The sequence below is a fragment of the Micropterus salmoides genome, unplaced genomic scaffold (assembly GCF_014851395.1).
Source record: "Micropterus salmoides isolate LMB-PRFRI ecotype aquatic unplaced genomic scaffold, ASM1485139v1 Ms_hic_scaffold_6, whole genome shotgun sequence".
NCBI lineage: Eukaryota > Metazoa > Chordata > Actinopteri > Centrarchiformes > Centrarchidae > Micropterus > Micropterus salmoides.
Window position 1 is genome coordinate 17,913,258 of NW_024044348.1, and position 13,866 is coordinate 17,927,123.

At 47.9% G+C, this 13,866-nt stretch overlaps 2 protein-coding genes across 4 annotated transcripts in view; both read right to left on the minus strand.

Moving 5' to 3' along the window:
• The window catches only part of apba2b (amyloid beta (A4) precursor protein-binding, family A, member 2b), a 71,885-nt gene extending 68,922 nt beyond the window's left edge, over positions 1–2,963 (minus strand). For 2 of the 3 annotated variants that reach the window (XM_038701341.1, XM_038701338.1), the window contains exon 1: positions 2,812–2,963. The gene's annotated coding sequence lies outside the window, so the exon portion shown is untranslated. Of the gene's footprint in view, positions 1–2,630; positions 2,725–2,811 lie in introns of those variants that run through there. The other variant, XM_038701339.1, reaches the window with a different exon arrangement.
• A 2,817-nt stretch (positions 2,964–5,780) lies between these two features.
• Positions 5,781–12,970, minus strand: saa (serum amyloid A). The gene is made up of 5 exons (XM_038701782.1): positions 12,866–12,970; positions 12,744–12,785; positions 6,909–6,963; positions 6,653–6,791; positions 5,781–5,931 (listed from the first exon to the last, which is right to left on the minus strand). The coding sequence occupies exons 2-5, from the start codon at positions 12,777–12,779 to the stop codon at positions 5,793–5,795; spliced, it is 369 nt and encodes a 122-aa protein (XP_038557710.1). The 5' UTR covers positions 12,780–12,785; positions 12,866–12,970; the 3' UTR covers positions 5,781–5,792.
• Positions 12,971–13,866: the final 896 nt, after the last annotated feature.

Sequence of the window (13,866 nt, forward strand, 5' to 3'; positions counted from 1 at the left end):
CTGTATTGGGTTTTCTTTTTGACCTGGAAAAAAAAATGACCCCCCTCGGTTTCACTGTATAAGTCACACCCTGGTTGTAATTGAAAATCTTTATTGGGTTTAAGTGTTCAACAGATTAAACAAGCATTTTAACAATAGCTCATCAGGCTATAGACTATTTAGTGATATTTGAATAAGGTAAAGAAAACAATCAACATTTTAATCAGTGAGAAAAAAAGAATCAGATGCAGCCCTGCAGTAGTCCAAATGTAAACTCTGCTTTAGGGTGGACTCCTTTAGGGCATTCAGTCTTTTTCTGTCAAGTAGTCGGTTCCTTTGTTTGAATGGAATTTGCTCGAAGTAAACAGGTAAAAATATAGGTAGGTATATTCACATACACTTCCAGCGGATTAACCCGCAACAAGCTCTAAAAGGTATAAATTATACCTAGCCCCACTCATCTGTAATTCCTCAGCGCGTCTCTGTTTGCAAGTTAACACACAACAACAGAGTGGTTCACAGCTTGTCCTCTACATGCTAAATCCTGTGTTGAATGGAAATGTGCTCGCTCTAATTGCTCACACTAAGCTTTTCTGCTGCAACACAGTTGTCTGTAACAACATTGCAGCACCGCTTATCTTACAAATGCCTCATCATGAATCATCGGTTCGATTGCCTTCTTGCCTTTCTAACAATTTTATGCATCATGAAAGTCAACACCCACCCTTTAACCCTATCGATAGGTTTGATTATCTTAGAATATTTAGTTTTATATCTCTGCCCACACCAATGTTAAGAAGAAAGTAGAGAGTGTAAATGAAATCCATAGATTACAGAGCAAAGCTTTTAAGAAGATGATATACATGACGTTACATAATGAATAACTGATTTCCCTGTGGCACAGCTTTCCACGATGCTAAGGCAGATTTGTTTCTGTTGAAGGAATATTTTAGCCAAACTATAGTAACAAGTGTGTTTAGATCAACTGTGATAGGCTATTGATTTAATCACATATTTCCAAATAGTTATGATTATTATTATTATCTTTCAGGGCTGAAGGCTGTTGCCCTATTCTGTTTCATCCCTCAGAGTCCAATTTAGTATCCTCCGGCTGCAGCATGAATAAGATCCCAGCAGGCTGCAGGGGAGGGTGTTTGTCCTTGCAGTGTAGGTGCTATACAGAAAACTATCTTGGGCTATACAGAGATGGTGAGACAAAGCAGGAGAGTGAAAAAGATATGCACAAGGGGACAGTGCAGAAAAAGTGACGACAGTCCTAGAGGAAAAGGTGGGAAGAGAGGGATCAAAATGAAAAACTCCCCACTGTCAACCTAGCAGCAAGTCAACATGCTGGGTGCCTCCTCCAAAGCCTTATATGTTTCTATCATGGCTCTCCAGGGGCCCCTCACTTTCTCTATATAATAATCTAATAGCTATGCATTACTCTCCTCTACCTGCCCTCATCCTCTATTGCAGTGTAGACTACATCCTCAGCTGCGACACAGGCATTGTTCTCCTTCTCTGCCTGTCTGTTCTCTACTCCCCACTGTACCCATCTTTATTCTGCCCCACTGTTAAAATCTCTTTGTTTGCATCAGACTTTTACACGAACGTTCCCACATTTTATCAGCTTTCCTCTTGTTCTCAAGCACAACACTCAATGTCACTCAGTCTACCCACTAGTAGCGATACACACATTCAAATTAGTAGATCAATTCTAAAGGCTAAAGGCTATTATTAACCTAATGCAGCTTAATATGTACTGTACAGTATATTCCACAGTGGGCCGACATTGACTCCAGGGACAATGTTGCTTTTGTGAGAGAAACCAACTAAACAAGACTTGTCCTGTAAACATTACAGCCCGAAGATATCATACAAGTGCACGATGACTAATGAAATGCATTCTGCATGGCTGGATCAGGACAGACGCTAAGGACATAACATTGCATGATGCAAAGCAGACCCTTTGAGCCTGTCCCTTATTCCCTCTGAACAATGAACAGCCAGACACAAAACGCCTTCAGCAACTGCCCTCCCCTGTGGCCGGGACTGGCACAGAGTGGCACACAGCAGGCACTAAAGCACACACAAATTCTCCACCAAATAAAGACTTCGGATACCTACAAGCCTTACACAACGTTTAAATCTTAAACAACTTTAAAGCAGTATTTTCAGGAGGGGCTAGTGTAGTCTCTCTCGCACTGTTTTCAACTTAAGTCTTGTGAATGGCACCATGGATGGGAGGAATTCATCTGAATATGTCATTTAGATGTCAGACCAGTATCGGATAATAGGATGTATATTAAAGGAAATGAGCAGATAACAGATGTAAACCATTTCCAGAAAGATAACTCAGAGTTGGCTGCACGTGCCTGAGGCGCGGTTTTGGAAGGAAAGAAATTGAACCATTAAGGACATCTAAAAAAAATAATGACCTTCCGCATCTCATGAGACACTAAAGGCCTATGGCAATATATCCACAATCTATAATTATAGGCGTAGACTACGCTGCGCATGGATGAATCACAGCTCATTGTAGCATTAGGTGAGACTTCAAAGCAGCTCAAATCTCAGTTACACAGGAATACACATGGCCCGAATCATACGACAGACTTTTAAAGCAGGAAACGTTTTTGGTCAAAGCTCACCGCCCTGATGCTGAAGACAAATCCACAGGCAGGGCAGATCAGCGTCTATCCGCCCGCTCTTCTTGATGCCTCGGACGACTACTACTACAATCAGCCTCGCTGACAGTGCGGGGGTTCATCGATGTTTAACGGCGGTTGCCTGTCTCGTTGTAACATTTTAGTTAATACAACTACGCCTTACCTGGAGTATGTCATATGCTGATCAAGTCACCTCCTTTTGAGATTTGTGAGCGATGGTGCTGCTGGCAGGTCGCGCATCACTCAGTGTGTTTCACCGACAGAAATCGTACTGAGCACAGCGCCTGACAGCGGCGCCCCGGAACGAGTATAATATAAAACGAGCCCACTGCAGTTGTCTGGTCCGTGCACCGCCTGCTCGAGAGCCAGCTACCCCACCCGAGCAGCCGTTACCACATTGATTATACATCATGGACAATACAGCTAACCACCAAACAGTGCAGGGCTTTATAGAGCAAAAAACCCTAACGTAAAATAATTTTAAATCAACGATCTGCATTTTGTTTTTGCTGCATTGACACTAACAATATTAACATAGGCCTGTAGCAACGGGTGTCAATTACACCACCTTTTTGAAAGTATTTGTTAAAAATGTTCTGGAAAATATCTTGCAACAAGAAACGCTAAATAACAAATAAAAATGCTTTGAGCAAGATTTATTTACACAATAAGAAATATAGAATATCACAAATGTGCATTGTCCAAAAAAAGTTCCTTTAGCTAAAAAATATTAACAAGCTAATGATCACTGCATTATATTCCATTATATTTTTAAATTTTGAATTGTCACCTGCCACATGAATTTTGTGTTCCCCTTTAGGCTATATAAATAAAGACATTTTCACCATAAATTAGTCCGAAATATTTCTTCAGAATGCCAGAAATTATGTGTTTTAATGCTCAGAATTTTCTGATCCAAGATGTAAAGTTAGCTAACTAGAAGCCAAACTTAATCAGTTTTTACACAACCCTTCTGCTTTTGTTGTACATTTCTAGATCCCCCAAAGACTTTCGTATGAAGGAGAAAATATTCCACAACTAACATTTTACTAAGCAACTTTGACACTCAAGTTGCACCAAACAAAGATGGCTGCCAGAGGGGACTCATCTCCTAACAAATTTTCTATGGCAGGCTACAAGAGAAATATTAATGCTTTATAAGAAAATACAAAACAATAGAACTTTTCAAAGGTTGATATGCCATCTCCTGCTACCATGTTGGCCTGAAAAAAGAAGTCAAAGGGGATATTTTTTGTTCTAGTCACTTATTTGCCTGATTAGAACAATTCTATATGTTGCTGTGAACAGACTTTGCTTTATTGACATCTTCATCACTGCTGTTTATAAGGAGGGTCAACTTTCACCTTTGTCATTCCTATTGGTAGGTTGAGTTTGGTTCATGTCATTTCCAGCATAGTTCCACACTGAGCCGAAGTCTAATCAGAGTTTATCGATAACACTATTGTGTGTGTTTGACACAATGTTATTTTCATATAAACTAAACTTGTGTAAATTAGGCCACATAACAAGGAATATTTCTTCAATGTGCTTCAGCCGCAGATGTCAGGTGGAGGCCAGTACTGCCACTGAGTGGCCGTGTATTAACATTACAGCTGAATGAAGCACCAAGAGCACAAACACAGATGGACAGGGATGTAATCTGACACATTAAATCCACAAATGCATCAGAGAACCAGACTTAATCCATTTGAAAGGCAACATTATTTCACCAAAAGAGAGGTTCAAACTTTCCATTTTCCTTTAGATCTGGCAATTTTGACATTTATTCTGAAATATATAGAAGTGAAATATTCATGTGAATATGTTGCTATTCAATTGCAGAAAGGTTAAAATTTCAAAAAGGATCGTAGCCATAATGATAACATAGTGAGACAGTATAAGCACATTTCTATAGAAATTATCATTGCAGTGTCAATGTTCCAATTATCACCGAATGATGTTATTGTTTTATCACTGTCCAGTATCAAATGCATTCTGTTTATTAAATGATCCATTCAGTAACTTTTGTGTCTAGAAGAAGAAGAATGTGAAGAACTGGCATTGGATTAGTTATCTTAACTTAATCAGGTGCATCTCAAAAAATTTGAATATTGTGAAAAAGTTCATTTTCTTACGTTCAAAAAGTGAAACTTTTATATATTCTAGATTCATTCCATATAAAGTTAAATATAAAGCCTTTCTTATTTAATCTTGATGATTAGGCTATGGCTTACAGCTCATAGAAATCCAAACTCCAGTATCTCAAAATGTATTAGATTTTAGAATAAAGAATTTGTAATACAGAATTGTCGACATTGAGAAGAGCTCTAATCAGCTAATCAACTCAAAACACCTGCAAAGGTTTCCTGAGCCTTTAATGTCTCAGTCTTTACTGTTTTTATACAGATGCTTATGGAGCAGTAAATAAGACGCATGCCTTTGGTGTGAGAGACCTGGGTTCAACTCCCGACTGTGAAACATCCACCAATGTGTCCCTGAGCAAAACACTTAACCCCTAGTTGCTCCAACGACCTCTGATATAAATAGCAATCTTATGATGCTTTGAATAAAAGTGTCAGCTAAATGAATAAATGTAAATGTTATTAATGACATATTCCGCTCTTATTTCGCTCCAGGGGGATCCATTTTTGATTTGCCCGTGCAAAGATTTAACCTAATGTGTTTAATTCAGGGAATTTTGTTCTTGTCTTCATGCAAGTTTAGGCTGGGTCAGAAACTGTTTCTGATGTGGGCAAATGTGGCAAAAAATGTATTCAGTTCAGTTATCTGAGAACAATATCTGCTATATTGCACATATAAAGTCTTTATTTGTATATCTCGTCAATTTCATATTTTTATAATTAAATAGGTTTATGTTTATTGTCAAGCACAGAGTGACCATAGCAAATTCCTTATATGTTTAAACCTAAAGCTGATTCTGATTCTCTTTTGCAGTAATGATGGGTGGTGGTTACCAGGCAGTACCCCAGAGGTGTATGACAACAATAAACATAACAGAAAAGTTACAACTTGGTAAAATCATGATAAAACATTCATTTGTGTCGTGTGAAACACTGTGTTGCCAATCACTCCAACACTAGAAATGTATTTCATTAGTTTTATTATAAGGCGATGACTTTTATACTAATATTGTTCAGGAAGTCCCGCTGGCCTGAAATGGTTGGGATCATTTCCATCCCGCCCCCACTGGTTTGCCCTCTGATCAGCCGCAGAGTCCTCGGCACCACGACCCATTTTTTCCTGCAGCCACTCTCTGGCATCACTGAAATGGGAAAATAGATATAGATATAAACAATGGATATCAGCCCGAGCAGATGACAAAACTAGTACTTTTCAAAACCTAATACATCAAATTCATAAATGAATGATTAATAAAGGAAGGATGTAAAAAAAAATGTCAATAAAGACAAGGCTATGGTATTCTGAACTAAAGGGATCTAGACAGGTTATATTGGCTTAGGCAGGAATACAGATCATTGCAATAGTGCTAAATGTAAATGAACCACTGATTTCACATTATTCCAAAGATAGTGTTAGAGAATAGTAAACTAAGATGTGACCAAATTAGGCTGTGGAAAGAGCCTGGACCTATAATGATCGCCAAATGTACCAATATTTCACAGAGGAGGTTGTGAGATGGAGCCTCATTTAGGTAGAAGAGCAGATCGCTAAATAAAGGTGACGATGATATATGGGGAAAGTTGTCACCTGCATAGAAATAATAGATATAATACCAGTGAATTATGTCAGCTAATGGTAGCATATAAATGGAAAATACAAAAGGGCCAAAAAAATGAGGTCCCTGAGGTACTTCATATTTCACCATTGGCAAAACAAAAGGGTCTTTGGGCTCTTTGGTCTACAGCTCTAGCTCAGATCTACAGCTTTACTAATAAGATTAGTTTTTCTTTTGGAGGAAAAAATTACTAATATACAACAACCATATACATGAAGATAATGCTTTCCTGCTCTTTGCTCCTTACCTGATAACCTCAGCTGCCCATCGGCCCCCCTCTCCTCTCTGGGCAGCATCATAGTTTCCTCTGGCATGAAAGTATTTGTCTGCGTTTTTCCAGTTGGCTTCCTTCATATCATCGTATGCTCGCAACATATCACGAGTTCCTGGTGAAAAAGACAAATAGTAAAAAAAATCATTGTCATGTAAAACACATAATCCTTGATCAGATACAGATATGCACATTGTTCTTGTAGAGACGTTTATCAGGCCATGTTTCTAACCTTTCGCAGCTTCAACAGGAAACCAGTCCTTGGCATTGGTTTCCACAATTAGAACCAGATGTAACGGTGGGAGACAGAACGGACCCAAACGCAACGCTGAGGGTGAAAAAGAGGTTTATTGAGGAAAAAACAGGCTCGAGGCGAGGGCAGGTGGAAGGAGGGGGAGAGGCAGACGAGGACTCGGGGAACCGAGAAGCTGGAGGAACGGAGGGCACAAGGCTGGAGGCTAGGGGGGGAGGCTGGCAGACGGGTAGGTGAGGACACGGTGACGGGGGTCCAGGCGGGGTGCGAGTAGAGAAGCCGGGGGGGTGTCGTGGAGGCGGCGAGAGGAGGAGGCAGGCGAGCGAGCCCGGCTGGCCGAGCTGGGAGGCAGAGGTGAGTGAACCTGGCGGGGAAAAACACAGAGACAGGGTTAGTAGGCAAGAGGACAAGAGGCAAAAGGAGTATAAGAAATAAAGCCAGAACGAAGCGGCGACACCAGGTCAAGAGCTGCGACGATCGAGCGAGGGTGGAGTGGAAAGCCGGGGTTGATATACTGGCAGTGATGAGGCTGATGGCTGGCAGGTGCGGCGGCCGGGGATGGAGGTAAACGAGGTGCAGGTGTGGGTAGCCAGCCGGGCTCCGGAGCAGGGAGGGAGAGAGCACACACACAGAGAGAGAGAGGAGGCACAGGGGAAACCAGAATGTGAGGGAAAGGAGAAACAGGACACTCACCGACAGCCGGGCTGCCACCGCGACAGGGGCCCCCCCCTCAACGGACGCCTCCAGGCGGACCCCCCGGTTTGTCTGGGTGAGCCCGGTAGAAGTCGGACAGGAGGGAAGGATCCAGGATTTGACTGGCAGGGATCCAGGAGCGCTCCTCCGGGCCGTAGCCGGCCCAGTCCACCAAGTATTGGTAGCCTCGACCTCTACGTCGCACATCCAGGAGGCGGCGCACAGTGTAAGCGGGGTGTCCGTCGACCATCCGGGGAGGGGGAGGCGCTGCCACTGGCACAGAGAGGGAGCTGGTGGAGACGGGCTTGACCCGTGAGACGTGGAAGACCGGGTGGACTCTCATGTGAGGGGGGAGTATCAGGCGAACCGCGGAGGGGTTGATGACGGCCTCGATGGGATAGGGGCCGATGAACCGGGGGGCGAGTTTCTTTGAAGAGGTTTGCAGGGGGAGGTCTCTGGAGGAGAGCCACACTTGTTGTCCAGGCCGGTAGGCGGGGGCTGGAGTGCGATGCCGGTCTGCCAACCGGCGATTGCGGGCCGCGGTGCGCTGTAGGGCGGCCGTGGTCTCCTTCCAGATGCGGCGGCAACGGCGGAAGTGGGCCCGTACCGAGGGGACCGCTACTTCTGCTTCCTGGGACGGGAACAGGGGGGGTTGGTAGCCCAGTGAACTCATGAAGGGGGACATTCCAGTGGCAGCGCAAACCTGGGAGTTGTGGGCGTATTCAATCCAGGGGATCTGTAAGCTCCATGAGGCCGGGCTTCTGTACGCCACACACCTGAGTGCCGCTCCCAGGTCTTGGTTGACTCGCTCGGCCTGTCCGTTGGTCTGGGGGTGGTAACCCGAAGAGAGGCTGGCGGTGGCGCCAAAGGCGCGACAGAAGGCTCTCCAGACCTGGGACGTGAACTGAGGCCCCCGGTCGGAGACGATGTCTTGAGGGATGCCATGTAGACGGAAGACATGGTTGATGAGGAGGCGGGCGGTTTCCAAGGAAGAGGGGAGTTTAGGTAGGGGGACAAAGTGGGCGGATTTGGAGAAACGGTCGACGATGGTGAGGATGACCGTGTTCCCGTTGGACCTGGGGAGTCCGGTGACGAAGTCTAAGGCGATGTGGGACCAGGGGCGACCGGGACCGGGAGAGGGCGGAGCAGGCCGGCGGGTGGTTGATGGGAGGATTTAGCGCGGGCGCACACCTCACAGGCGGCCACAAAGGACCGACAGTCCTTGTCCATGGAAGGCCACCAGAATCGCTGGCGAAGAAGGAAGAGGGTACGGGCCATCCCGGGGTGGCAACTGAATCTGGAGGCGTGCGCCCACTGGAGAACCTGAGAGCGGACACTCGACGGGACATAGAGGCGGTTAGGAGGCTCGAGGCCAGGGCCGGGTTCAGTGGACTGGGCGCGGCGAACAGCGGATTCAACTTCCCAAACAATAGAGGCGATGAGGCAGGTGCGGGGCAGAATGGTGTCCGGGGAGTTCGGGGGAGCGTCTGGGGAATGGAGTCGGGAGAGAGCGTCAGGCTTGGTGTTACGGGATCCAGGACGGTAGGAGAGGGAGAAGTTGAACCTATCAAAAAACAGGGCCCACCGGGCTTGACGGGAGTTCAATCTTTTAGCAGTTTGGATGTAGGAGAGATTCTTATGATCGGTCAGGACGAGGAAAGGGAGTTTAGCCCCCTCAAGCCAGTGCCTCCATTCCTCTAAAGCCAGCTTAACGGCCAGCAGTTCTCGGTCCCCCACGGTGTAATTTCGTTCGGTGGGGGTGAGACGGCGGGAGAAGAAGGCGCAAGGGTGCAGTTTGTTATCTTTGGGGGAGCGCTGGGAGAGGCAGGCGCCGACGCCCACGTCCGAGGCGTCCACCTCGACCACGAACTGAAGGGAGGGGTCAGGGTTGGTGAGGACGGGGGCGGAGGTGAACAGGGACTTGAGGCGAGAGAAGGCCGCAGCGGCCTCTGGAGACCAGACAAAAGGGACCGAGGTGGAAGTGAGGCGGGTTAGGGGGGCGGCGACGGTGCTGAAATCGCGTATAAAGCGGCGGTAAAAGTTTGCAAAACCGAGGAAGCGTTGTAGTTGCTTAACGGAGGTGGGGGTAGGCCAGTCCGCGACCGCCTGGATCTTGGAGGGGTCGGCGCGGAGCTGCCCCCTTTCAATAATAAAACCGAGGAACTGGACGGAAGGCGAGTGAAACTCACATTTTTCTGCTTTGACGAAGAGCCTGTTCTCCAGAAGCCGCTGCAGGACCAGACGGACGTGTTCAGTGTGTTGGGCAGGGTCGCGGGAGAAGATCAGGATATCGTCAAGATAGACGAAAACAAAAGGTGGAGGAAGTCGCGAAGAACGTCATTAACCAGGGCTTGGAAAACCGCGGGGGCGTTGGTAAGGCCAAAGGGCATGACTAGGTACTCATAGTGCCCGAGAGGGGTGTTAAACGCGGTTTTCCATTCATCCCCCTCCCGGATCCGCACCAGATGATAGGCATTACGCAAATCCAGTTTGGTAAAAATGGCGGACCGGGAGAGGGATTCGAAGGCCGAATCCATGAGCGGGAGGGGATACTTGTTTTTAACGGTAATGGCGTTGAGCCCCCGGTAATCGATGCAAGGGCGGAGGGTCTTGTCTTTCTTAGCTACGAAAAAAAAACCCGCCCCAAGAGGGGAGGATGAAGGGCGAATGATGCCAGCGGCTAAGGAGTCCTTAATGTACTGCTCCATAGACTCCCTCTCCGGTCGCGACAGATTGTACAGGTGACTGGACGGGAGGGGAGCGTCCGGGAGGAGGTCTATGGAGCAGTCGTAGGGGCGGTGGGGGGGTAGTGACAGGGCTAGGTTCTTACTAAAAACCGGGGCCAGATCATGGTAGACATCGGGGACCCCGGACAGGTCGGGAGGGAGCGGAGGAGAGACCGGGGGAACCGGATCACCGGGGGCTCGGGCAGACAGGAGGCACGAGGAATGGCAAGAAGTACTCCAATTCCTGATCTTCCCCCGCGACCAATCGATATAGGGGTTATGGGAGGATAACCAGGGGAGACCAAGAACCAGAGGGGCGGCAGGGGAAGAGATCAGGTGGAAGGCGAGGGACTCGTGGTGATTGCCGGAAGAGAGAAGAGATAACTGAGGAGTGCGGTGGGTGACGATGGCGAGAGGCTGGCCGTTTAGACCCGTGGCGTGAAGGGGGGTGTCTAAGGGGACCTGGGGGATCTTAAGGCGGCGAGCTATTTGGTAATCTAGGAAGTTCTCGTCCGCGCCCGAGTCGATCAGGGCCTTGAGAGGCTGGGTGATGCTCTCCCAGGTGATGGAGGCATCGAGGAGGACGCGGGGGTTGGGGGAGGGGGCCCTGCTCGCCAGTAGTCCCAACCCTACTGGCGAGCAGGTGCTTTTGGGCGAACAGGGCAGGTGGACAAAAGGACCGGGCTTCCCGCAGTAGAAGCACTCCCCGGCGAGACGGCGGCGTTCGCGTTCCTCCGGAGAGAGGTGAGTTCGGCCTAGCTGCATGGGCTCAGGAGACGGTGGAGCTGAGAGTGTGGGGGGAGCAGGGAGCACAGGCGGGACGGCCGATCGGGGCGCGGGGGGCGGCAGGACAGAGGCCCGCGACGGTGTGAGGCTGGAGCGGGAGGAGGAAGCGCGGGCGACACGTTCCCTCTCTCTCTCCCGCAGGCGGTTGTCGAGGTCGGTGGCTACCTCGACCAAGGCATCGAGACCCTCCGGGGCGTCCCTAACGGCCAGCAGGTCTTTGATCCGATTATTGAGGCCGTCCAGGAACACGCACCGGAGCGCCTCACTGTTCCAACCCGAGTTGGCCGCCAGAATACGGAAATCCACCGAGTACTCCGCCACGCTCCGATCACCCTGGCGGAGGGAGAGGAGGCGACCAGGCGTCTCTCTCCCTCGCACCGGGCGATCGAAGACTCTCCGCATCTCCTCAACAAAGGAGGAGTAGGAGGAGAGAACGTGGGGCTGGCCCTCACTGACGGCAGCGTACCAGGCCAAAGCCCGGTCGCGGAGTAACCCAGCGACGTAACAGATCTTAGCCTCGTCGGATTGGAAAGACACTGGTTGCCTCTTGAACACCAGGGCGCACTGAACCAGGAAGCCGTCACACGCGCCCAGATCGCCAGAGAATTTATCAGGCTGGGAAACGGGTGTCTCGCGGGGAGAGAACGCGCCTACTGGGGCGCTTGGGACAAAATCAGCAGAGAGCGAACAAGGAGGAGACTGAGAGGGGGACAGAGGACGAGTGGAGCAGGGGTCGGGGAGCCGCGCACTGAGACGCCGAACCTCCTCGCCCAGGGAGCAGAGCGCATCGGACACTGACTGGAGCCGGGCCGCATGCTGATCGAGACCGCTCCCTGGGAGGCGACGGCGCGGATGACTTCCAGCGGAGTGGGGTCGGTCGAGGGGGGGGGAGAGGGGGAGCGTGCTGGGTCCATAGTGGCTCGATCGTTCTGTAACGGTGGGAGACAGAACGGACCCAAACGCAACGCTGAGGGTGAAAAAGAGGTTTATTGAGGAAAAAACAGGCTCGAGGCGAGGGCAGGTGGAAGGAGGGGGAGAGGCAGACGAGGACTCGGGGAACCGAGAAGCTGGAGGAACGGAGGGCACAAGGCTGGAGGCTAGGGGGGAGGCTGGCAGACGGGTAGGTGAGGACACGGTGACGGGGGTCCAGGCGGGGTGCGAGTAGAGAAGCCGGGGGGGTGTCGTGGAGGCGGCGAGAGGAGGAGGCAGGCGAGCGAGCCCGGCTGGCCGAGCTGGGAGGCAGAGGTGAGTGAACCTGGCGGGGAAAAACACAGAGACAGGGTTAGTAGGCAAGAGGACAAGAGGCAAAAGGAGTATAAGAAATAAAGCCAGAACGAAGCGGCGACACCAGGTCAAGAGCTGCGACGATCGAGCGAGGGTGGAGTGGAAAGCCGGGGTTGATATACTGGCAGTGATGAGGCTGATGGCTGGCAGGTGCGGCGGCCGGGGATGGAGGTAAACGAGGTGCAGGTGTGGGTAGCCAGCCGGGCTCTGGAGCAGGGAGGGAGAGAGCACACACACAGAGAGAGAGAGGAGGCACAGGGAAACCAGAATGTGAGGGAAAGGAGAAACAGGACACTCACCGACAGCCGGGCTGCCACCGCGACACCAGAACAATTCCTGCTAGAAGCAACTTCATTTTCATAGATGTCTAAAACAAAAACAATTACATATTATTCAACATTAAAAACACAAAATTACATTATATTTTTCAGGTCAATTGAAACTTACTTAAGTGTTCCTGCAACTTTGTCTTAATAGACTGTAAAATATCGTATCAGTGAGGACTACTGATCTCACTCTTCTTATATACTGCTCTGAAACAAGCTCGGTTCTAGGATTTCAAAATGATGGAAATTCCAGTTCATTTTGAAGGACGGGTAGAAATATTAAATGTCAGGCAAACACACTAGTTAATCCCTAACTACACAGATTGGCAAAGACAACAGTAGGCTTTATGTAACAAAAAGGTCAAGGAGATTTTTTGCTGCATGTCCTGAAAAATGTTTTTTCCATTCATAAATTTGTGCTAAAATATTTTCTTTCATATTTCTACAGTAACAATAATTTATTTTATTTATAACAATAATCATTTTTGTCTTTTCAAGAAAATTGGTAATTACTGTTGTTGCCACAGCTGCAGTTTTTACTTTTGTTGCTGTTCTGTCGCCTATGCATGATTTGTATTAGAAAGGTCTCCCAACTGCCAACATGTTACTAACTTAACAGACTTTTTTATTGTCAGATGAGCAGCAATTTATGATGACAAAGGGCAGAACAAGTCCTGATGTGCTGTCATAAGGAGCTTGCTTGTTTATCTTAATTGTGCCAACCACAACTTTTTCACACTATGTAAAAGTAGTAATTTTGTCAGTGGAAACCTACGCTTCATTGTTGTTGCCTATCCAGTACAGTTATTTTTAAATTTGTGTGTGTGTGTAAAGTTTTGTTTTCTTTTACCATGTTTTTTTCTTTTTTATTATTTCATTGTGCTTTCTGTTTCGATATTAAGTTAATCTAATCACCTCCACTAAGCTGCGGATGCTCTTGGTATTCATGAGATTCAGGCATCATTAATACCATCTACTGCCTTTTGGGTAAAGCACAACACAAATATATTTGACATTTGTTGCTGTTACTAGTACAATTATTCAGTCATCATAGCCTAAAGATCCTCTGTGCATCCTCTCTCAGATTCATGTTGTCCAGTCCAAATTGTGCATTTCTTTGGT

Excerpts from the sequence above, each read along its gene's own strand:
- saa (XM_038701782.1), bottom strand. The coding sequence starts at position 12,779 with ATGAAAATGAAGTTGCTTCTAGCAGGAATTGTTCTG. Across the intron at positions 6,964-12,743 it reads TTCTAGCAGGAATTGTTCTG|GTTCTAATTGTGGAAACCAA; the intron begins GTGTCGCGGTGG and ends CCGTTACATCTG. Across the intron at positions 6,792-6,908 it reads TCCTGTTGAAGCTGCGAAAG|GAACTCGTGATATGTTGCGA; the intron begins GTTAGAAACATG and ends CTTTTTCACCAG.